This window comes from Rhopalosiphum maidis, chromosome 2 (genome assembly GCF_003676215.2).
Source record: "Rhopalosiphum maidis isolate BTI-1 chromosome 2, ASM367621v3, whole genome shotgun sequence".
NCBI classification, from domain to species: Eukaryota; Metazoa; Arthropoda; class Insecta; order Hemiptera; family Aphididae; genus Rhopalosiphum; species Rhopalosiphum maidis.
The window spans coordinates 38,994,352-39,020,961 of record NC_040878.1 but is presented as its reverse complement, the minus strand read 5'-3'; the positions used below and the strand labels follow the sequence as shown (position 1 = coordinate 39,020,961).

Below are 26,610 nucleotides of genomic sequence, written 5' to 3'. Positions count from 1 at the left end.
TATAGGTAATGTGCAGAAAACTAGTTTCAAAGAAAAAGATTTTTGGCAGTCCATGATCTTCCCTCGACAACAGTCTGGATTTAAATCACAGGATAGGTACCTATTGCCAACCTCTGATATAGATTTTTAGTCTTGAGTTAATTAAACCATTACCATACATGTATAATGTATAAGTTTTTGTAATCGGTGGATAATATTATAAAACAACAAAATTCTCTCTCAATAAATTTAATAAGTATGAAAGTTTCTAATATATTATATAATTTACAATTAGAATATTTTTATCAAATACTGCCATTAGATTCAATTTATTTTAATATATTTTAATTTTAAACAATATAAATTAACCCATAAAAACACATAAAACTGACATAATTAAATATCAACTTAAATCCTATTTAATAATTTTCATACCTATTTAAACTTTTTGGCATAGATACACTTTGATAAATCTGAAGAGGTGCGATTGCTTTTAATTATATTCTCTTTTATCTAAAAATAAATAAAATATATTTTAGATATTATTTTATTTATATTATTTCACTAATTTTATTATTATATATTTTTTAATTTTAATTTTATATCTTTATTTAGGCATACTCACTAAAAAATAAATCTTTTAGTAAATCAGTAGCTGTTGCTCGCTGATTATGATCAAAAGTAAAACACCGACGTATAAAACGGTATGCTTGATCACTCAGTTCAACAGGTATGTCTGGATGTTTCTTATAATAACCAACTGTATAAGCAGCTGCTTCTCCAAATTCTATAAAAGGTACTTTACCTGTCGCCATTTCTACAACTGTACAACCTAATGACCATATGTCAGCCTGCAAAAAAAACAAAAACATTTTAAGTTATAATTATATTTTTGACTATTTAACTTCTACTTGTTCTCAACATACTGCTGTGCCATAACCCTTTGAATTGCTGTTTATTACTTCAGGAGCCATAAACTGTAATGTACCCGTGAAACTTCCAGTAGTGGGACACAATTCAAAAAGACGTTTAGATATTCCAAAGTCAGATATTTTTGCCACACCACTAAACGTATTAATCAGGATATTATCACCTTTAATATCACGGTGTATTATTTTTTGATCATGTAAATATTTCAATCCTTCAAGAATTTGTTTAGTATAAAATGAAATAACAGGCTCGTCTTTTTTTAATGGTCCCCATTTTAAGCGTAATAAAGAAGAAAGACTTTCTAAAAATATAATTTTTCTATGTATTTTTAAGTCAATGTCTTAATAAACTATGAAAACTAACTACCTGGTACTTGTTCCATAATTATTTTAAAAATACCACCTTCAGATATCGATCCTAAATACTGAACAATGTTTCGATGATACAGTTGAGAATGAAGATTTATTTCTTCATGTAATGGCCAAACATGACTTGAAAAAAATAATAAATTAATATAAAAATGAAAAAAAATATATACTCAAACAAATAAATACTCAATATTAATTTCCTGTATTTCCTTGATTGCGATTTGCTTTTTTGTGTTGCAATCAAGAGCTGCATAAACAATTCCATATGTTCCACGACCAAGAACTTTTTTAGTCTTATCATCATTAAGCTCATATACAAACTATAAAAAAATGTTCACTTTAATATAAATTAAGGTAATGTGAGTGATTAGTATTATCATTCAAAGAAACATAATTTTTTATTACATTAATTTGTTTCTTAACCAAATCTTCATTCAAGTTAGTTGTAATCCCTTCATCATAATCTATCATTTTTTTAATAAGATCATAAAACCTTTGACGATATTGAGATGATGGAAAATATAATTGGAAACTATCATAATTTGTGTTAACGCATAAAAATAAACACCGTTCATCTATTTTGCAAAAGCTATAAAAATGAATAACAAATATAATTCAAAAATTATAATGTACTAAAAATATTAAATAAATAGTTATACCTAACACTCCTAATCGCACTACCAAGAAATATCCAATTCTGCATTTGTTTACAATCTTTTGTGGTACATTTTGTACACTGTTTGTGTAGAGAAATAGATTTTTTCTCAACCTCAAGGTTTACTTTAATATAGCTAGGCAAATAAACTTTTAATGGTTCTAAAACTATGACCTAAAAATACAATTTATTAATGTAAATATGTAATTGATTATATAATAGCTTTTATTTATATACACACAGGAAAGCTGTGGATGTCATTGTCAATTTCTTGTTTAGTAGCATTTATAAAATATTCCATCCAACACCTAAAGTAATTTTCTTCAGCATTTATGGTACCTCTTTTTTTTCTAAATTCACAAATTAGTTTAATATTTCCAATTGTTGATTTATAGTACCTATTATACAATAATAAATATATAATATTATTTACATTAGATATACATGATTTGTTATTTATCATAATCTATAAAGAATTACTTGCCAAATTGAAGGTTTTAGTTTAAACATATATTCAGCAGCTTTATTGGCTTTGCCATAGTTTTCTGTTAACACATTAATTTCAAAATATGTCGCAATAGTCCAGTAGTCTTTGATGGATGTAAAACTTCCTCTTTTGCCAATCAAATTATTTAAAAAAATACCTATATTAAATAATAATAATAATTTAAATAAAAAATGAAACTGTTAAAAATAATTTGATATTAAATAACTTAACAATTAAAAAGTAAAATACGTGGTTAGATTAGGTATGGTTGATAAATAACATAAATGAAAAAATATGCATCAAAAGAATAGGACACACAACCATCATTGAAAAATTAAGTTGTTAGTTGCTTTGAAAAATATATTCTGTATATTGTTATTTGTTAAAGAACTGATTAACAAAAAAAAAATATTAAGATATAGGTAGGTACCAATACGTTGAAGTTCTTCAGACTTGGAAAATTCATTCCCAGCAACTAATAATAGTGTTGCTAGATTAACTCCAGCATGAAGATTTGGTTGCATTTCAAATCCTTTTTTATACCAATAAATAGCATTTGTAAGGGCATCTTTGTCTTCAAAAATAGATTCGACAAATTTGTCTTTATAAATACGACCATAAAGGCAAATTAAATCAGGTATTAACCCTTCATTTTTTGTCAATGAAAGTTCTATTAATTGCATTGCTTTTAATTGATACTCAGGTTTATTACTTCTGAATGTAAAATATAGGTAGATAATATAAATAGGTATCAAAAATAAAATTAATAATAAAGATACAATTTAAAAATTTTTAGTTACCTATTTAAAGCAAAACAATATAAGTATTGCAATAATGGTGTTTGTATAAAATGTTTTTTGTCAGGAATAATTTGTACGTCTTTAACAAGTTGAATCACTCCATCATAGTCCTAACATCACACAAATTTTTTTTGAAATTTTGATTATTTCTAATTGATATTGCGATTTTGTAACTACCTGAACATTACAAAATGCTTCCATCATGTTGTATAATACATCAACAGTAAGTACATATGGATCTTTTAGACATTTTTTCATAGTGAGCAATTTTTTGTGTAACATTTCGCTAGAGTAAGTTTTTGTAACTGTTCTTAAGTCTGATAAAAATTTCTCTTTAATGTAAACTCTATATCAAACAAAATATAAATATACCGTTAATTATAATTATTATTAATATATGTATGTATAAAAAAAATAATTTTAGTTTTATAGTTTCTTTAAAAATAAAATAAATATTTTCATACTTGGATTGAATTTTAAAATTTTTTAACAAATCTTCTAATGTTACTGCAACTGATTTAGTAGATTCAATAGCAGATGAACTGTCATTGCCAAGAAATGAAGAATTAGTACATATAAGGCATAAACCACATTCAGCTAATTTATATGGAATAAATTTAATAGAGTTATCACAAAACAACTAAGAACATAAGAACATAGGTAATTATTAAAAAAGGTAATATTTTTCCATTTAACATGAAAATACAAAATAGAAAATATTATCATACCTTTAGACGTAATGTATTTTCATCATCTAAATTTTCATATAAAATTATGTTTTGATTCATTCCAATATTTTGGCGACAGCCCAAGTAATAAAATAAAGAGCTATGTCGAATATTTATTGACAAATCAACTATAACTACATCTGCATAATAAAATATTTTTAACTCATCATTTTCTTCCAAATCTAATTCTTCAAACAGTTCAAACTAAAATCGGTATCAAAATACAGAAAATATCAAGTAATTTATAATATGTAATAACTAATAAATATACAATTTTACAGAATGAAACTTCAAATTATGTTTTTGAGACTCCAGTAGCTTCAGAATTACAAAGATAATTATTTTAATTATTTTTAACGGATCTAGAGCTTTTTTTAAGGAAATAAATAAATGCAATTAAACTATAATAGATGTTTCAAATGTTTGGATGTTCCTATGATTTATATTTTAAATACTAACTTATGTTAAGAATGACTATTAGTCTAAACACTCTAAACACTCTAAACCTGAAGTTGTATCTCTATAGTCTATTAAAATTAATAGCAAGCAATTCTAAAAAAAAACATTAATAATTATTAGGGTTCGAAAGTTGATGACAAACATTAAGAAATTACCTAAAAAAAATATGAGAATATGACATAAAAATGAAAAAAGACCTAAAAAATTACAAATATTTGTTTTAAATTAATAAAAATAATTTTTTTTTAAATTTGTACTCTATTTTACTATAAAATTCAATATACATTTATCAAAGCCTACAAATTATTCAAAAATGACAAAAAATGTGCTCAAAAATTAAATAAAAAAATTAGTAGATGTAGACAAGCATTAACCAATGTTTTAATTTTCAGCTTTTCGAAAATATTAAGAAAAAACAATAAAATTTAGGTACAATAATATTCACTACAACACAACGACGGCGACTGTAATCGGTGAGATAAAATCGGATAGTTACTAATTTTAGTCCGTGGTAATTTCAAAGTTTTGAGTAAGTTATCGGCATAACGGCAATCGACAAGAAACAACAAAAAGTGAACTAATGTAAAATCAGTAAAAATGACTAAAAATGTGGGAAATTGTCAAAAAATTACTTTAAAAGTAATTAACACCAAAAAATTGCAAAATAAAAATTAGTTGATCAGATTCACATGCTATTGAAACACATTTATTGCCAGGAGAGCATCGTCTAAAAAGTTCCAAAAAAAAAAAAAATGCCCTAAATTAATTATATATATGTAGGTATATTATTACTAAAATACAGAATTATTGCATATTCCTTAGTAAGATCACACTTCACATAACCATGTGAAATAAGAAATTTTAACATTTGGCACTTTTCTAACAAATAAAATAAAGTATAAGGAATAATCAAAATAGGTAATCCCAAATTATATAAAAACAAAAAATACATTCATGAAAAGACATACCTTGGCGCATGAAAACTGTATAAATAATTTTAGAATGTGTACCAATTGGCAATTATATTCCAATATGGCAATATATGATACACAAATACAAAAATACAACATATGAATCTATAACATGTTAATATATATATATATATATATACCAATATAAAAAATAAATTAAATTTATAAAAGTCATTACAAGATAAAATGTACTAGATACATTCTACAGACATTAACTATATGTTAAAATAATACATTTCAAATGCTTCTTCCTAATAGCTTAGGTTAGTACTTACGTAGATATCATGGTAAATTATATTATTATATTAATTTATTATTAATTATATAAAAAAAAAATATTTAACTCCAAAAAAATGCAAAACAGCATTAAAAAGTATAGGTAGATACCATATAGATAGACCAGGTAGGTGTCAGGTAGTAAAACCCCCTATATGCATAGTATAAATCAAATATATTTCAATAGGATCAATAAAAAAATACAAACGCCTACAACATCTCAACTAATAACTACCTATATTATTATTACTTATAATACTTATAAATTAAAATTATTACTTACTGTTTTACCAATAGGTAATACCAAATTCTTATTCATCTAGTTTCATTAATGATTAGCCTATTAATTATAGTAAAGGCATAGGTATTATGAAAGTTAGAGTCAATATGCTAGTTACACCAGTGGCGTATTTAGAATTTTTTCTAAGGGTGGGATATACGTTGGTAAACATAATTTCCTCTACCGGAGGGGGGGATACATTCACCATACTACCGTTTCTCAAAAATTTTAAAAATGTATATACTTATTATCAATAAGTACCTACACATAAATATAAAAGACTGTATTTTTTTTGTTTTGAAGATTTATTATTCATTGTCATTTTTTTATAAAATGGAGAAAACCATAAGAATACAATAGTATCTAGTGCTTATTGATGAATATACAAATATACATAATTGTGTAGGACGTCAAAACAGTAAAAAATAATGCACCAGCCAGTGCTCCGAACTTAAGGGCCCTTTTTTTGGTACTTGGCCGGGGGCTTGTAAGGTAAAGACTAAAGACCGCTAGACAGCTACCTAGTTTGCTTAGGTGGAAGTTCGGCACTGGCACTAACGCGAGTGTTCGATTATAATGAATAGTGAATTATTACGTTGGATTAAAAATGAACTAATGCAATAATAAATATTATAAAAATAAGTAATAACTCGTATTTAGTGTTTAAGTTTGTTTATTATTTGTAATTTGTATACTATTTAATTATTAGAACTTATTGTTTAGAATGCCTATTTTTATATGTATACTTATATACCTTCACCTTGCAATATGTTTTGAAATAGTAACCAAACGCTCATTATTAAAAGTATAATATATACTATAATAATAATAATAGCCTTATCTTTATTGACAATAATGACCATTGATGGAATTTTACGATTTACAATTCGAATTGTTTTCTATCATATTCATATTTAGCAGTAAGTGGTATATTGACTACGGCCATCAACCATAATATTACTAAATTCTTAAAATTTCAATTATATAATAAAATGTAGCGTTTTCAATAATTTTATTCTGTATTTTTGTAATATATGTACGATATTAATGATATTATTAATCCTATCAAGTAAAAAAAAAGACCAATGGGGGGGATCTATCCCCCATATCCCCTCATAAATACGCCACTAAATTAGACAATTAATAGATATACCTTAGTAATCTGCAATATAATGATATTTAGTCACCGAACCGTCCGAACCCATCATAGACTGGTCTAATAGATATATATATTATTATTTATTGAATCCTAAGGAAAGATCAAAAGTTGTAGCAATAAGAAGTAAATATATTATAAAGATACCTTCATGCCACCACTTGTCTTATTTAAAATATAGTAAATTCTTATAGTAGCCGTAGATAAGTAATTTTGATTTTAGATAAAAGAAAAAGACATTATTACCGAAAAAGTATACAATTTAGAACAGTTAACCATCCTAATTGCATGTTTTACTCAGTGGCGGCTCGTGGGTTTTTAATGAAGTAGTGCACATCCAAAAAAAATATAACCAATATAATATATATATATATATATATATATATATATATATATTATAAATTGTATTAAATAATATTGTTTACAAATTTTAGTTATTTACAAATTACTTTTTCTTTTGCTTATACCTATTTTTACAAGTGTCAAGTACCTATAATAATAGTAAATACATAATAATAATAATAGTAATAATACATTTTCAAGTAAAAAACTATGACAAAGTAGATACAAATTATTATATTTCAGGTACATATTTATATGTTAAATCGATTCTCCTCTCTTTTTTTTCTGTAAATCTGTTTATTACTTCTTCGTTGAAGTTTGGAATGTTGTTGATCATCCGTTTTTCGATCGATAACATAGCTAGTGCTGTAAGTCGATCTTCTGTCATTGAATTTCTCAAAAATGTTTTAATACGTTTCAATGTAGAAAACGACCTTTCGGCTTCAGCTGTAGTCATTGGAATAGTTGAAATTATTTTTAAAAGTTTGTAGCTTTCAGAAAATATATGTATTAAATTATTTTCAATTATAAATTTCAATAAATGAACTGATGAATTGATATCACGGAAATCGGTTCTTTTGTAGAACAGTTGTAGTTCAGTTTTAAGTTTAGTAACATCCAAAAAAGGATATGCTTCAATTGTTTTATTAAAATGGTCACCTGGGAAGTTATTTTCGTACATAAGAAATTTGGTAGATAAAAATAGGTGCGAAGCATTTAAGTGGTTTTTATAATCAAACCGTTCTTTAACGTTGACAATAAAAATGTCACATACTTCTTTTGCAGCGATTTTTCTTGTTTCAATAGTATCATCATGTTTTCGTTTTTTCGTTGGATGATTTTGAAAAGTTTCAAAGATGTTATCAATATTCTGTCTTTCTTTTAATATATTTTCTTCGAACCGAAAAATTGCCTTTGAAAGTTCTACAGGATCCATAGTTGGTTTTTGTAGTTGATTATATAAAATATCAACATGAGGCATTAAAGAATGAAACACTCTTAACCAAAATATAAATCTATCGTCAATTAACATCCGATGCAAAGCTCCAGCTTGATTAATTGCTATGGTTTGATTGAATGTTGATTCAATTTCTTTCATACATTCAATTAACGACTCAAGATTCTCATACACAGTATTTACTATTCGACTTTTAAAATTCCATCTAGTATTAGATGATCGAGGAACTCTGTGTTTAACAATTTTATCTAAAACCGTAACCCGCTGCGGACTGTTGGAAAAAAAATTGGTTATATCAGTTAGGTTTGAAAAAAAAATTCTTATCTCACGATTTTGTGAAGTTGCTTGAATTAAAATTAAATTAAGCTGATGAGCATAACAATGTATGAAATGTGCATTTTTATAGCTATTGTTTATTATTTTTTGTACACCATTGAGACGTCCACTCATCACGTTTGCGCCGTCGTAACTCTGACAAATCAACATATCTGGTGACTCTAGGACTTTTTCCAAATTAAATATTATACATTCAGACAACGATTTCGCATCGTGTCCAGTAGGATTGAAAAATCCCCAAAATCTTTCTACTGGTGTTCCATCCGATAGTAAATATCTAAATATTATTGACAATTGAAACTGAGCAGATACGTCAGTTGTTTCGTCAGCCATTACAGAAATATATTCTGCTTGTTTTATTTCATTTTTAATTCTTTGTTGACATACAGCTAAACAACATTCTAGTAAATCATTTTGGATTGATTTGGATAAACCTTTAAATACCGAAGAGTTCTCAATATGACATTTTAGTACCGAATCTAACTCTGAACTAAAGTTTATAAGACCTCGAAATACGCCGGGATTCTCTGAATTTGATTTTTCATCGTGACCTCGGAATGCAAGCTCAAATGCTCCACAAAATTTAATACAATTTATGATTTTATTCAATATATAACGATTATGACTTATTTTTTCATTGTATTGTTTGATATTCAACCGATATGCACTAGAAAGTTGTTGTCTTATGTCTTGTTTCCCTAATAGTTTTAAATTTAATTGAGAATTTATGTGTGTCATTGATTTTTCGTGTGTTTTGATTTTAGAAGTTAAATGAATTAAATCATTTATTCCATTCTTTACCCAAGCGGCATCATTAGATTTTTGACCAAAAAGTAGACAGGGAAAACAATACAAACGATTTGTTTCTGAACAACCACAAATCCAGTCATTAGTTTTATATATATCATTTTTAAATTGTCTTACATAATCTCTCGTTTTACATTTAGTAATTTGTTTAATATTTAAATCTGGAGTAGGCCTACCTTTATTTTTTATTTCCATATTTTTCTCCAACGAGATTGATGAAAAATTACATTGCAGTATTAATTGCTGTACTGAGTTCATTTTAAAAATTGAAAACAAATACACGAGTAATAATATATTAATATACGTTAATGTCGGTCGTCGATAATAAACAGAAACACGATGGTCACGATTAATAATGTTTTGAATTTCCGATAATGATCGACTAGCTAATATTATCAGCTGATAATCGAAATAATATAATAAATTAATGAGAGTAAAAATAAACTATAATAACATAATAATGCCGATGCCGACGCTCAGGACGCGGCGACGTCGAAAATAATTCGCTGAAAATAATTTAATTGGTTATGTGCACACAAACAAATGTGCACACCAACTCCATTACAACGCGGGCTGCGTGTATCGACTTGCTTCAATTTTTACACTGTACAAATGTGCACAATGATTGTGTGCACAACTGCACTACTATAATAATACACGCCGATACCGTTCCGTCGCGGACAGCCATTTAGCAGTCGAAATAACCCAATCCAAATATTAAACATAAATACATAATATTATAATATTATTATTTTCATAATACTCTGAATTTATATTTTTATATTTTGAAAATAATTCTTATTACATTACAGGTACTTAGTTGTATTATTATGATTTGTTTTCAATTTTTCTTGAGTTTAGGTAGGTAGTGCACGTGCACTTGTGCACATACACACGAGCCGCCACTGGTTTTACTTCTTCCAAAGCTTTCTTCTTTTGGTGTAATGAATTATTATAATTCTGAAATACATCGTCAATATTTGTAATACACACAATATCCATATTTTGGTGCGATATGAAATGTTACTACATTAATGCGCAAAATGAAAAATTGTCTGTAATTCAAAAATAATTATGTATAAATAGGTATGACAATTATGTATATTAACACTTAACAGTACCTACTACCCATTATTGTATTGATGCGTATCAACCGTGAGTGATACTCATAGCTAGGAATTATTTTTATATTATATTTAATATTAAATTTTCTTAATAAAGAATATATTTTGACAATTAGTTCATCATCAAAAATTGTGCAAGGTAGGGTACCTTTAACGTAATACAAATTGGCGCAAAATATATTTTAACCTCCACATTTTTTTGATTATTTAAGATTAAATAATAATTTAAGCATAAGATAGTGAGAATGTGAGATACATCCTATGAAATATGACGTAGAGAATTATTGTAACAGAATTATTCAAAAGTAAATTGTATGAATATAAAATATTAAAGTTTATTTTGCAATATACCTACATATATAATTTAATAAAAATATTTTTATCTAATAACTATTATGCGAGCAAGCGACAGCGACCAGTGGCATTGGCCGCGGCAATCACAGTAAAATATTTTAGTTTTATTTTGGTGATTAAAAATGGACAAAAATACTTATTTATTATTTTTAATATATCAAAAAAAGTATCCGTATTTGTACAGTTGTTACTATTGAAATTAAAATAATCTAGATGATCATTCTAATTTTTCGGGAAGCATGAATGTAAGTAAATTAAATTAGGTAAGTACTTATTTGAAGGCCTGCAGCCTCCTAATATTTTAGACATATTTGCGCCAATGGTTATACATCATACATACTTAAGAGAATACCAGTGTAGTATTTATTATCTTTCTCTAATCCACGCGTAACATTGAAAATTTACAATAATGACTAACGACTATAACGTCTATAACCATATTAATTTCTCAAATTAGAGTGAAATTACTTATTATACAATTTAAAGTTAAGAACATTATTTAGGGCATCTCATAAGCGTTTTATTATATTTTTTATTTTAAAACGAGTTATGAGTTTTTCTAGATTTATAAACAATTTACAATTTTAAAATACTCATAACTCGCTTTAAAATGTATAATAAGTCATTTCACTCTAATTTGAGAAATTAATATGGTCAGTCTTTATTGTGAACCGCAGTGGCGAAGCGTCATAAGTGTCAATGAGACAACGTATACTCACTAAACAATTAGAACACAGGACAAATAGTTTTGTTTATAAAATATTTACAAATTTTAACGTCATTTATATTATAAAAATTATAGGTATATGTTTATATATCTGTTATAATTGGTTTTTCGTTGTACATTTATAGTCTTTAAGAATTATTAAAATAGATTAGATGCGCGCGAAACGGCCATGCGGGTCATTCCATAGATTATGTTATATCCCAATTATTGGCGCGCGGGTACAGGGGGGATTTTAATATAAATACAGGGGGTTTACTATCTTCGCTATGAGACACGTCTCGCTGTTCGGATTTCCTCAAGTATCGACATCGCCATGGCGTTATCACCCCATCGTCCCCTGTAAATCGCTATTTCTGATAGCTACGTGTTTCTTAATATTGTTGTTTTTAAATTGTAATTTGTCCTCATGGCTGATGATTTAATTTATGTCATTTTGAACGATGGAATTATTAATTACTCATACGAAAAAAAATGTATTATCGAATAGGTAAAATAAAAAGGGAGGAATCCAAGCGTATTAGTGTCATTTTATTCAATGTTTTCCCAACTAAAAACTTACCGTGAACGGCGTGAACATAAAATTTGCTATATTGCGCGTGGCTGAGAGACAGATAATAAATGCTACGATGGCATCCTCTTAAAAACCTAATACATTTAGGTATAGATAACTAGATATTAAAGTGCATTTTAAAACTTTGCTCCTCTTTGATTAAAAACCCATCCCTCAAAAAAATTGGCCAATGTGTATACTATTCTAGTATTCTACCTATTTCGCCCATAGATTATCTCCAACTATATACATTTTTTTTTTTATCTAATAATATTTATAAAAACTAATTGTTATTATTATGATTGTATTATTATGTCAACTTATTAAGTATATTTCTTGAAAATTGAAAATACTTTAAAACTACATTATACGAAATATTTTTATGTATAATAATTGAAAAAATAAAAATATTTAATAACACGTTTTCTATGTATTTAACTTCAATAAAATTAAATATTATTTTATATTATAATATACATTAAGACGTACCTTAAAATATAAATTAAAAATCAAACTATAAAAAATCATTACCATGTATTAAACCGTATATTTCCAAAAATTTAATACAAATTTATATACACGCCTAACACGCTACACGTATATTGTTAAGAACACTAGGACTATGCACTATGCAGTATGCATCAAAAAAGTGTACTGTCCTATGAAAAATAATACCTACGTCTATAAAGTCACCACTCATCGCCATACTTATAGGTAATACGAATCCCTCCCCCTATAACCTTCCCATCAAAATCACACATAATATTTTATTATGCATAAGTAAATATCTATAATTTATTTATAAAATATTTAAGTACAATGTACTATGTACTATATATATATATATATATATATATAAAATTATAGATATACTTACCAGTTTGTTGATTGTTAGCTAGACGTCTAAGTGCGTGTACAATTTGTAAAAAACTGCAATGCTGCGTGTGTCGGTGAGTGATAAATCGCTATTTATAGGTTCTATATACAAGACAAAAAAAAATTAAAGATAAATATAATAATAAATTATGAAGTGTAAAAATTATAATGTAATAATTAACAATACATTAATACGTTTGTGCATGACATAATAAGTCACGGAGCCACAATATAAATAGGTATCTTAAATAGGTAGGTAGTAGGTACCTACTTTTATCATAAAAAACATATTACACACGTACTTGAACATATATTACTCGTTAATACATATATTTATATATTTTGACTTTGGCATTGAATATGTATATTAGATTTTTAAGTTGTAATAATAGGTAGAACGTAATTATATTACTAAGCTTTTAAACATTTTTATAGGAATATGTGTGTACGTGACAAGTTGCTTGTGTAATTCAAATTTAAGTGCACGAACCTATGCACTACCTACATAAATAGAATTATTTACAATATTTACATACCCATAAATGTAATACCTACGGCTGCTTATATAGGTATATCTATGTCTTAATTTGTGTTAGAAGTAACTATGTATCGATTATCGACATGCGACAATATAATATGTCGTAAGGGTTTTTCCTATCAAAATTCTACTAAATAATGAGCACCACATGAAATTCCTTGAAAAAAAATATTATTTCTTGATTGATAAAAATATAAAATAAATTTAAGGTATAAAATGTATGGTCAGTTCAATAGTTACTAGTTTATTACAATATTTTATAGTATACTAATTTTTATTTCTAATTTTTTAAATAAATAGGTAAATACTTATAAGATTTTTTTCAAACCATAAACGGTTATATCTTATATATTTGTATACATTATTATATGCTTGAAAAACATGTTATAGCGAAACTTATAATATCATATAATAAATATAATAAGACGTATAAATAAAATATCCAATACTAAAGTATACTTTTTTTATCTAAAAAAGAAAATTAATTTTATGTATCACTAAACACCTTGTCTATAGGTATCACCATGACATTCCTGCAATAAAATATAAGAAATGGCACGAAAATGCTTTAAAATTCTTTTACTACATAATATTATAGTTATACATAATACATTTGTTTTTGTAAATTATAAATGCATAATATATTAATAATATTGTACTTACATTTGTACATTTGCATGCCAACATTAAAATATTATGTAATGTACCGCCAGTAATATTAATATATTTTTATATATTAAAATATATAAATAACACATTATATACCTAATTATGTGAAATAATATTTGTAACATTCCAAAACAAATTATCAATGTTATAATATATTCTATTATTTCAGTTATCTCACTAACAACATTGATATTTGGTGCAATCGGAAAAAGAGTAAGGTGAGTGGTATGTGTGATTTTTAATGAAAATAATTTTTATGATTAAACTAAATGCTTATTGCACCGCTATAACACCTAAGGTAATCCATCTAGCCAGTTAAGCAATAATTATTATCATTATTTTTTTTAATTTGTATTAGACATAAACAAATCTATACAAATTAGCACAATAATTTCATATAATGAGAGTGATATTATAATATAACATGAAAAGTATGATTTAATGATTTAAATAGCCACTTATTAGTGACTTTTGACTAATTGATTAATTTTTTATTTATGAATTATAATTTTTTTTGTTTGTTTGTTTAAGAAGCGTTAAATATTAAAGTTTTGCAAAAGGTCACCGAACCACTTCCTTTTTAACCTACGATTAGAACTACCTAGATTTAATTAGAGTGTAAGCATGGAAAGGTCTTTTATAAGAGGGTTATTACTGTTATTAAGACTTAGGATGCGTGTGTAGAAGGTATGTGCTTCTTCTTCTATTGTTTGCATGTGGAAGTTATTACGAAGAGTTAAATTAGAGATATAGGGTGAAACATTGGATAGTCATCGAAGTGATATATTCTGGAAATTTGTATTCTATTAGTGTAAGATTTTTTTGCCGCACCCCATAGTTGAAGTACATGCGTCCAGATTGATTTGAGTAAAGCTTTATAGATTAGTAGTTTGGTGTTTCGAGTGGAGTATTACTTTCTAATTAAAAGAGTCGAGCATACGCATACGGTTATTTAAAGTTGGTCTTTCGACTCGAAGTTTTATTTCACGTCAGTCTTATTTTGTTAAGAGTTAATCCCAAGTATCTATAACTGTAACGGATGTAGAAATTGATACGTTATTTAGAGTAGGTAACGTTTTAGCATATTCCTTGTTTGAGTGTGAACGTTGTATGTATAGAGTTATTTTGACTTGCCATTTTTCATATCACTCAGACAATTGATTAAGATGAGTTTGTAAATTTGATGAGGCAGCTAAAGGATCCTCGTTTACAGATAAAATTACTTTGTCGTCGGCATAATCAGCCACGAATCACGATAGTTTAATGGGTGATAGATTGGTTAGCTACACATATTATATTAAAGAGGAAGGGGTATAGTATGCCATCTTGAGGAACATTAACTTTAATTTTAGCAATTCCTATAATGTTGATGTATTACATTGGACTTGAAAGTGTTTATCAGTTAAGTAAGATTTAATTAATAGGAATAAAAAAGATGGGTTAATTTTTTATGTTTGAATTGCAAGCCTTCGTACCAAACTCAGTTGAAGGCTTTTGATAATAATTACTGAAAGTGTAAAAAATAATAAATATTAATAATAATAATGTATAAAAAAATGCAAACAATTTGTGGAACGCAGACTGACTAGCTGGTCTTAGCTTAAATAGGTTATAAGGTATCTAATAAATAAAATAATAATATGGAAAAATGCACGATAAATATACGAATAATAATGTAAGTAGGTATATAGAATTTAAACCTTTATGGCTCACACTGGTAATGATAAATTAACAATAATTTTACTATCTGAGTAAAGAAAAACAATATTCTATATTAACGCGCACCGATACCACCGTGTAACGTTCGGGCGAGAAGAAAGAAGACGGCGTACAGTGTCGCAATATATTCGCGTCTGGTGCGGCAGCGTACAATGATAATCTGTCCATTTAATGGCCAGTTAACTAGTAAACACTTCTAATATCCGCCAACAGTGCTTGTGGTCCACAATGGAGCAATTCCCGATGCCTATACTCAAAAATCAGTTTTGTTTCTCGATGAGGACGATGACCAGTTGGCAAATCCATTGGATGATTTTAGGGCTCAAGGAATTTGACGTGTCCTAACACATAAGCGTGAAGCGTCTACCGATTAAAATCAAACCGCACTTTCTAAAAAATAAGGCGACAACTTAGGCTAACTTAACAAGAAGGAAATCATTGTTAGATAATGGCTCGCAGTTTGAATCCAAGGCAATGAGAGAAGCACTCAACAGGTAGAGAGCACCAGGATACATAACACTCCAGTATATCACCCTACACCTATATCGCGGACAAGTCATTGCATGATAATTCACAGTGCTACTATTCACCGACAACAATAATTAACCAAAAAATAAAATACTAAAATTGTATTAAAACATATTAAGTACAAACTAAAGTTGTGACTTGTGAGAAAAGTGTCGAGTTATTGAAATGGACAATGAATATATTAATTTTTTCACTGTATTTGTGTGTTCAGCATTATAATTAATATTGTATACAAAAAAATGCCTTTAAAATCATAATTTTTAACAACAGTCAATAACTCAATAAATATCATCTTTTTAATTATATGCGTATAATTGTTATCAATGCAAAAATACATCAAATATTTACTTATGGTAATAGATTATAAAAATTATATTTTTAATTTGAAAAACGCCACATACCTATATAATTAAAAAATAAGATCCACTAGCGTAGCCACGATTTTTTTTCAGGGGGGCTGATCAATTTTTGTAAAATACAATCTAAGATTTTTGTTGCGATTTGTATAAATCATTAAAAATTAAATTAATTTTTAAATTTTCTTAATATTTCAGGGGGGCTGCAGCCCCCTCAGCCTCCCCCTGGCTATGCCACTGATAAGATTTGAACATTTTTTCGGTTACTAATTAACAGTTTAATTTTTATGTTGAGCATTAAATAAAGTAAATAAATATTATAAAGTATTTGTGTTGTTTCTATTTTACAAATGCACAGTATTGCAAATTTTAGAATAATACTTTTAACTTTATTAATTTTAATAATAAAGTTAATTTATTTATAATTAAGTTAAAAGCAATACTATTGTTTTTGGCCACACATGTAGGTTGTTTATAAATATTTTAATTTTAAAGCAAGTTATGTGCATTTGATTATTGTAACTTTTGTGTAGCCCTGGATAATATTCTTGCCTTCAGTTTCTTAATAGATCAATTAAATCTTCTAATTTTAAAATTAACCAAGTAAAATCGATTATTCAAAACATAATATTTTTAATGCACTAATAAGAAGACAACACATGCAGGTTACAATGATCTCTTAATCAACTATATTAATAAAAATTATATTATTAACAGATACTTTTAAATGTATTCTGTTTTGTTTTTGTAATTTATACATTGATTAATATTCATAAATAATTAGACAAAAAGAGATCTATTGAGACACTTAACAGTAAATAATAACTTATATAGTAAAAATAATAATAATAATAATAGGTTTAATAATAAAAAGGTTATTTTAAAAAAAAAGGATTTTATAGATTTAACATTCATAATTTTACATAAAATAATATCTGAAAGTATCAATATAATTCTATTTTCAAGTCTATGCTTAACAATAAAATATGATAAGGATTTAAACCATTTTTAAAAACGTCTTCATGTACTGGTTATAAATTTTTTTAAACTGACGTTTTGTATAAGGTGGTGGAGTCTTGTTTCTAATAAAATTTTCAGAATATGTTTTGTACATATATTCCAAACAAATACTGGTTTCAAAGAAATGTTTTTTTAATGTTCCAGGCATTCGATATGAACTCAAAACCCTAGGAATACCTTTCATGTACAGGAATACTTTTTCATATTCTTTAAAAGGAACATTTTCTAAACTAACTTCTGAGTCACTCTCAGGTTCATATAAATTGTAGTCTTTGTCCAATGGTATTAAAGATTCTTTCATAAAATCTGTTATAACAACTGGTTCATTAATTACATTTACTTGTTTTGGTTGATTGGCTTTCAACGCAGTATCTCTATCAGAATACCAGCTGTAATTAATTGGTTTCAAAATGGCATCGAGACGACGTTCAGAAATACCTAATGTGTTCATAAAAAAAGTTCTGCACACTTTTATAGATTCCTTATTTCTGAAAAAATGGTATGTTGGACAGCTTTCAAATGTATCATCTCTCTTTTTAGTCATACGTAGTTGAACTAATTGAGTTATTTTACAATTCTGTTCAGTTGCATTATGCAACATCTGAAATTCTTTATAGATTTGTCTTCGTTCAGGACCAGGTATAGAATAATAACATATTAACTGACAATCCTGGTCGCAATAAGGTGGAAGCATTTCACCATAACATTCTATTAGATCTTGATTATAAATTATAGATTCTGGAATTCCTGGAAAAATAATAAATATTTAAAATTTGTCCATATAAATTTATTTTATGATTGACCTTAAAAGTTTAAAAGTAAATTGTCCTTACCATCTGTATGATTTTTTTCTAATAGTTTTAAAATTTTTGTTTTTGAATTCTTTGAAATGCATTTTTTTTCAAATGACAAAACATTTTTAGCATCATCTCCATCCAACATGTCTAAGTAAATATAATCACAGTCGTTTCCATTATTTCTTGATTTTGGAATCATATTTTGTTCTATTTACAATAAAAAAATAAATTAAAAAAATAAACTGATTTCATTTTGATAAAACAATAATTAAAAAACATAAGAAAATATGTTTTACTATGTTAAATATTGAATTATAATTATTTGTTTCTATTAGTACAATATGAATACACTATATTTGAATATATGGAAGCAATATTTTAAGGAAAAGCACAATTAGATTATAAAATTACCGTCAGAAATAATTTTTGTAATCGATTCTTTATGTGATTTCTGAACTACTTTTGAATTACATTTATTTTTTGATATAGAGGTGATATTTGAAACATCAGTAGATACTTTTTTCAAATTACTAATGTTTGGTGTGTATACCAATTTACTCTGATTACATTCATCTGTCAACACTAAATAAATAATTATTTAGTAATATTATTTAATCTGGTAAACATACCATTATTAAAATTGTTATTATTATTATTCAGAAGGATGAATAATGTTAACTACACATAGTGTTCAGTAGTTATTATACACTTGTCAAAAGAAACAGATTTATGCTATATATATACATATAAAAGGTGGGCAAGTGGATATCATCGCTCTGCTGTATAGTAGAGATGGAGATGAGTAGGTCACTATAACGGATATGTTAAATATGAATGCAATGACAGGTATCATTGTACACAAAAAACGATTCTGAACGGAGATGATTTGTCAGTTTAGGATAATTAGTATGATATATTATATCATTACCCATATTTAAATTGTAATATATCGTTATTTTACTCAATATCGTAAAAAAATAAATTTATATGGTCATAACATTTTTTCTATATTGATGCTGGAGATTTTTTTTTTACAGTTATTTGAAGAAAAAGTTATGGGGTATATTGTGTTGGGTTTTTTAACCTTGGATATAAATTACAAAAATTTTATGAACTATTCAACTTCAAAATTCCTTGCAAATATTAGCGATTTTGACATATTTTGTAAACATTTGAACTTTTAATACTTATGAACAAAAATTGTGACTAACAATTTTTCATTTTTTTACTTCAATAAAAACAACTTATAAAAACCTTGTATTAAGTTTTAAAAATTTTTTGGAAAGCCAAATTTTTTTTATTGGCATTTCAAAAAAAAAAAATTATAAAAATCAAAAATTTCAATGGTCTATAAATAGTTTAAAAAAATTCTAAATATTTTGAAAATTTAATCGTAAATAGATAACGCTAATATAAACATCATGGGAAAAAAATCCGTAAAAATTCCCGTTTTCCATTACTCTTTCAGGGTTTTTCTTTACACTTTTGAAAACTACTGGAAATTTTTTACTTTTGACCCCCCAAGGTACCAACTAGATTCAATTTCCTTTTCAAAGGGGCATGTACCGTTTCCGCCAATTTAAAAAACGTTTGATTCCCGTTTCCACCAATCTACCTGCTATGATAAAATTATAATAATTTGTATTATTTTTTACGGCATACTTATGTTTTAACTTGAAATAATTGTACAGGGTTTATATGATAACATTAAATATTAAAAAATATATTTATAACTAATAAAGCAAATAATAAATACATAATATTTTGTCATAATTATAATAAATATAATAATAAAGTAAATGTCCCTGATTCATAAATACATAATTTTTTGACATAGTCTTTGATAAATACAATATTAAAGTAAAAGTCAATGATTCATATATATTTTTTTATTATATAATTTAGGATTTATGAACTATAAAAATTTTTCTTTTTTACCAAAAATATGGATTATATTAAAATAATTATTCCATAGCAGGTAGGTTGGTGGAAACGGGAATCAAACCTTTTTTAAATTGGCGGAAACGAGCGATGGCGGAAGTGGTCATTTCAAATTTTGGCGGAAACGGGTAAAAGAAAAGTGTCTCCCTTTCAAAGAGAGACTGAAGTTGAAAAGCACTATTACTATACCAAGACATGATGACAAACACAAAAAAAAAAAAACACGTCATTGTAAGATCAATACATTTATCACTCTGTTAAGAATCTAAAATTTATTTAACAAATATTTGATGTTTTTTTTTATGTTACAATTTAACAAGTTGGTTACATTTTACGTCTTTAATTATTATTGTTAACGACAAATTATCTGTTAAAGATTGTTTAATCAATAAGTTATATTAACAATTAACTATAATAATAAACTAATAAATTGTCTTTATTTAAAAATATAATTAGTTAGTAATTATGTTAAGTAAAAAAGTTACCTTTTACACTATTGTTTGTATAAATTGTTGGTTGTTCTTCCATCAGATTTTTATGGTTTAATACATCCATATAAATATACTCCAAGTCAATTTTGGTTGAATTTTCATTATTTTTTTTTTTATCTGGAATGTATATTATATTAAACATAATAAAAAGTTAAATTTTTAGTAAACCAGTAATATTTATTGATTTTATATTGATGTATAATTTAAAATATTATTATTATTAGTATATGTTTTAAGTTTTTGTATTTTTTTCAAATTACTTAAAATACTTCTTCAAATAGTGTCATATTTTAGTTATAATTGTATTGCCTAAAGCGAGGGGTAAAATAATTATTTTAGAACTGAAGCGTAAAAAAATGTCTGTAATAGTTATAAACCTAAACTTAGTTTATCAATGATCAATTGATTTTTAGTTTGTTGCTTATTTCTTAAATAATTAAGTATATAAATTTTACAAAAGTAATTTTCAATTTTGAGGGTAAAATTGTGTCACAATAATTTATCGTATAACTTACAAATCAGCCAAAAATTATATATAATGTATCACAAAAATAAATTATATAAGTAATACCTTTAGTGATTTCTTCTTCATATGGTTTTATACTTGTGTCTATTGAACTCTCTACATTTTTATGTTTAGACAGTGTTCCTTGTTTGTTATTAATATTATCCAAAATATCTATGACATCTCCATAGTTGGATTTATTAAAAGTTTCTGGAAAATTATTCATTAATTTTTTATTAACAAAGAATTTTTATTGTAAGAGTTAAAAAAAGAAACATTCATTATTTCAATAAGTATTTACTATAAATAAAAACTTTTTTTCTACGCAAACAATTTATTATTCTAAAAAAACTACATGGTCAGGTTGTCTATATTTTTGGACCCTTATGTTTAATGGTCAACACACAAATACACAATAATATGTTTATTTTTTGAATAAAATCAATATTTAAAATGTTTATAGTATGTAGCAGAATACTATATTTAATTTTTAATGTTAGTATATAAATATTGAATACAAACAAATGGTTTCTTTATTTTTAACAAGTTTTGAGGAATAAAGTGCCCTTTACAAGATGTGTACTACACTACTTCACTCACATTGATTTAAATATTTAATTCTTATTGAAAATAAAAAAAAATATTTATATGATAATTAAAATGTATACTCCAGAGGTTGAAAATGTTTATACAAATATTCTGCTTCATATTATTACATATAGATATACTTATAATTTTTTTGAGTTATAAATGATTAATGATTATTAATATACATTATTTTAATTACCTTTATTGTCATTTATTTTAGTTGAACTAGATTGGGTTGCAGATGTATTAAAGATTTTTTCATTATTTTTTAGTTCTTGAACATCCAATTTATTTTCCAACGAATTTAACAATTTACTTTCATTTTTTTTTTCTTTAGTAGTATCTTTAACTATCAAAGTGTTTTCTTCTAATTTATTAAATTCTAAATTATTGAAAATAAAATCAATATTTCTTTTGCTAACTGGGGATTTATATTTTTTATCATAATCATCTTCAAAACGTAATACAAATGAATTCTACAAAATAAAAAAAAATCTTTAATGATTAAATAATCAATGTACTTGTACCAATGTTACCTTATAACTGTATACATACTTTTGGCTTAATTGATGGAATAGAATCATTATTCAGACTATAAACATCATTAATTTTTAAAACATCATAATTTTCAAAATGATCAGAACAAACTCGATCTGTAACTGTTGGCTGCAAATTAGGTAATCCGATGCTATTTATCCATTTTTTGAGTATAGTTTTATTTTCCAATGGAAATCTAAGAGTAATATCAAAATATAAATTAAAAAATTTTAGAATATAGTATCTAAATATTTAATTATATAAGACCCAGCCTCGCCCACCACCAGTAGGCAGAAAAAAATCCATGAAAAAATACCCATAAGAAAAAAAATCTACAGCATAAAATCAATACAAAATAAATAATAAGGATTTATATTTATATTATATTATATATTTACATTTTTAATTTATATTTATTTATTCTTTTAAAATATAAATTATTCTATAATAATATATGTATACTATAAAAGTATAAACAAAATAATAAAATAACTAAACAATATTAATTTTTTTGAAAAGAAACTTAATATTGTAACATAATTTCTTTTAGTACTCATATTTTTTGTAAATGGTAGCTGAATACCAAACTAAAGCTATAACTTGGTAGTTTAAAAATTATAGTCATAAGTTGCAATTTGTAAGTGTTAAATCAATATTCAAGTGCCTTAATAGAAATTAAGTTCATTCAAAGTTACTATAATTTGTTATCAATAAAAATGTTATTTATAATCAAATATTTGAATAATGATTTGTCTCATATGATATGAATATGGCGCGGTGTTGCCGCAGGTGTTGAGCAGTCTAAAAAAAAATGTTAATAGAGCTATTGTCTATTGCAGCGGTACTCAAACTTTTTCCCATCGCGGCACATTATTATTAGTTATTATAAGTCACGGCACACTTTAGATAAATAATAAATATTATCTATTTATCGAATAATACATATATACTATATAATGATGTCAGGTATTATTATCGTTATTAGGTAATAATATTATTATCTTTCAATAGCTGTACTTGTATATATGTATACATATCATAGAATTGTTATGTGTATTATACATTATTGTACTTTCAATATTAAATGATAATTTGTTTCACACTAAAATTTATAATTATATCTCTTTTTTTGTAATTTTAAAGTTCCTTTTTTTAATAATTATATTTAAATATTTAAAAAAAATGATTTTATGTTTTTTTATGAAAAAAGTTCAAGTTGTTGCGGCACACCTTTCAGATATCACGGCACACCAGTGTATACATAGACTCTATAGTATAAACCCTGGTTGTAGGCATAGACTACCATTAGTTCAGTCATACTCAGTATATCTTAATAAGTTCAAGGTTCAGCTAGTTTTTTGTTCAAAAGACCATAGTCCGTAGACATATTATTTAACACATACAAAAATATTTGGAAGGAGGAAGAAATTTAGGGGAAGGTTAAAACCCTAGAACCCTACCCCTACGTATGCCACTGATTCAAGACACCACACTGATGCACAATCAGATAAGCTACTGTAGTTGTATAAGTTTAATCTCAATGCACTGTACAGTTTGTTGTGGAGATGAAAAGAACTAAGAAAAAAATGACAATGTCAGATAATATAAGTATACTATTATCCTGTATTATTACATACTATTTCTACCATTAAATTATTTGTAATAATCCTATTTAATTTTTGAAAATAATAAAAATAACTACTTTACTTAAAAAATAATGTCCTTTTTCCATCTTTTAAAAATGTCTTATCACAGCCTTGAATAATGCAGAATTCATTTTCTGTTGAATTATTTTGTATACCTGCTTCTAAATCATTTTTTTTTTCAAAATATTATTAACAATATTTAAATTTATGTTAACCTAAAATTTAATTATACTCACTAGAACTATCATTAACACTTCTTTTTCGTTTTCTCGTAAATCTTAAATACTCATGTGATTGTAAATAAAGAGTTGGTACAGTATTATTATTCTTCATAATAGTTTGTCTAAAAAGCTGACCTTCTCGTCTAATAGTTATAGATGTAAAATCATCAGGATCAAAATGGATTGAGCATATTTTTGACAAAGGATCAAATTTGTCTTTGTGCCCACAAATTTTCCACCAAGTTTCACAAAGTGCTTTATTATCAATTGGAAAGTTGATGAAAAACAATCTATCAAACTGGTTTCTTGCATTTTTATTACATAATACAACTGCACATACATGGTCTATAGGCTGATTTGTCTAAAAATTAAAAATATTATTAGATACTTACTTATATAAATTAATAAAATAACAAAACTAACATCCACAAAACTTGTAATAGATGAAGATAATGACACAGAGTCCAATTCTAGCATTGATTCTTCAACATCCATATTATCTGGTTCAAATTCTGTATCGGAAAGAGATGATAGAAAATCGTCATCAAATCCTGTAGCTTCATTTGAATTCTAAAAAAGGAATCTAGCGATTAATTTTAGTAATTAAAAATTTTAAATTTAAATAAAACAGTCTTACACTATAATTACTACAAGATGATGTACTTAGAATTGAATCATCGTCACTGAATTTCAAATCGCTAGTATTTGGTGTATCTGGTAAATCATCAGAATCAATATCGGAACAGTTAAAATCACTTGTAGATGAAAATTCTTCATATTCAGAATCTGTCAATGGCTTAGTATCTACAACACTCTATATACAAATACATATACTTGGACATTTTTTTTTATTCAGAACATACTTATTATGCTTATTATTTACTTACATTGTTTGCATTGATCATGGGGCAAGCATTTGGTTTAAGCATATTGCTCTTATCTCCAGCTTCATAATCATCAATACTAAAGTGCTTGTCACATATTCTACTTTTTGCAATCGGTAACCACTCTGAACGGTTTGTTGCCATTATCCAAATGGGCAGTAGCAACTGGTTATCGAATGGAAACCTATAATATTATACACAATAATGTTTAGATTATTATTATTATTCAACCATAAGCAAGATTATATATACTCGTGTAATTTAACTCCATCATCAGAAGTCTTCAAACATCCCAAAACACAACAACGATTTTCCATGGCAATGATATGAACTATAATATACTTATTAAAAAAAATAAAAATTATGCACGTAACATTTTACAAGTTGCATAGGTATAAATTATAAAGTAAAATTAAGATTAGTAGATCAGTTAAATACCTATAGTACTTACTACTTTAATATTAGTATTCCAATAGTTGTACTATAATAGTATAGTACTATACACTAGTATAATAACACTAATGCACTATAGACTGTAGTTCTATAATAGTAGTCACTACAAATAATATATAATGATAATAAAATTATCAATTCTTTTTAACAATAAAATACAAATTACTCTTTTTATTACTCTAAGAATTAACGTAAAAAATATAATAATGTAATCAGTTAACAAACGATATTATCTTTGACGATATCAGTAGTTATTATTTACTCTATGCCACAGTGATTTTCAAGCTGAGCTTAAAACAATATTTAGATGTATCGCAAGATTTTGTTTGAAAAATGAAATAATGACCAGTAAAAAGTAAAAATTATGATAATACTTAAAAATAAAAAAATTAATTAAAGTGTACCGCCTATATAAAAAAAAAAAAAAAAAAAAATAGTTGGTGCAAAAAAAAGTTTAAAAACTACTCTAACTCTATATAAATATTAATTTTAGATAATCGATTTTATCCTTACTGACTAACATCAGTAATATCACAGAATGTAACACTGATCCA

At 25.8% G+C, this 26,610-nt stretch overlaps 2 protein-coding genes across 7 annotated transcripts; both read right to left on the bottom strand.

Annotated features, from left to right (window-relative positions):
• Positions 1-364: 364 nt before the first annotated feature.
• LOC113554371 (mitogen-activated protein kinase kinase kinase 15-like) lies at positions 365-13,744 on the bottom strand. 3 transcript variants are annotated; one of them, XM_026958184.1, is made up of 18 exons: positions 13,700-13,744; positions 13,165-13,265; positions 10,449-10,587; positions 7,336-7,387; positions 3,948-4,151; positions 3,684-3,859; positions 3,397-3,565; positions 3,220-3,329; positions 2,850-3,133; positions 2,417-2,576; positions 2,174-2,330; positions 1,937-2,106; positions 1,683-1,866; positions 1,464-1,597; positions 1,276-1,400; positions 906-1,210; positions 605-830; positions 365-492 (listed from the first exon to the last, which is right to left on the bottom strand). In XM_026958184.1, the coding sequence occupies exons 3-18, from the start codon at positions 10,532-10,534 to the stop codon at positions 473-475; spliced, it is 2,562 nt and encodes an 853-aa protein (XP_026813985.1). In that variant the 5' UTR covers positions 10,535-10,587; positions 13,165-13,265; positions 13,700-13,744; the 3' UTR covers positions 365-472. The 3 variants fall into 3 exon arrangements, with proteins under 3 accessions (XP_026813985.1, XP_026813984.1, XP_026813986.1); XM_026958183.1 differs by lacking the exon at positions 13,700-13,744 and having other exon boundaries at positions 13,165-13,338; XM_026958185.1 differs by lacking the exons at positions 13,165-13,265; positions 13,700-13,744 and adding an exon at positions 12,819-12,895.
• A 4,170-nt stretch (positions 13,745-17,914) lies between these two features.
• Positions 17,915-26,588, bottom strand: LOC113552108. Of its 4 annotated transcripts, none has more exons than XM_026954803.1 (14): positions 26,570-26,588; positions 25,856-25,944; positions 25,607-25,787; positions 25,357-25,533; positions 25,143-25,289; positions 24,735-25,080; positions 24,560-24,659; positions 22,871-23,048; positions 22,515-22,791; positions 21,794-21,937; positions 21,217-21,339; positions 19,202-19,372; positions 18,827-18,997; positions 17,915-18,740 (listed from the first exon to the last, which is right to left on the bottom strand). In XM_026954803.1, exons 2-14 carry the CDS (start codon positions 25,918-25,920, stop codon positions 17,971-17,973), a joined length of 2,850 nt encoding a protein of 949 aa, XP_026810604.1. In that variant the 5' UTR covers positions 25,921-25,944; positions 26,570-26,588; the 3' UTR covers positions 17,915-17,970. The 4 variants fall into 4 exon arrangements, with proteins under 4 accessions (XP_026810604.1, XP_026810605.1, XP_026810603.1 ...); XM_026954804.1 differs by lacking the exon at positions 26,570-26,588 and adding an exon at positions 26,055-26,469 and having other exon boundaries at positions 24,560-24,656; XM_026954802.1 differs by lacking the exon at positions 26,570-26,588 and adding an exon at positions 26,055-26,468.
• Between the last annotated feature and the right edge of the window lie 22 nt (positions 26,589-26,610).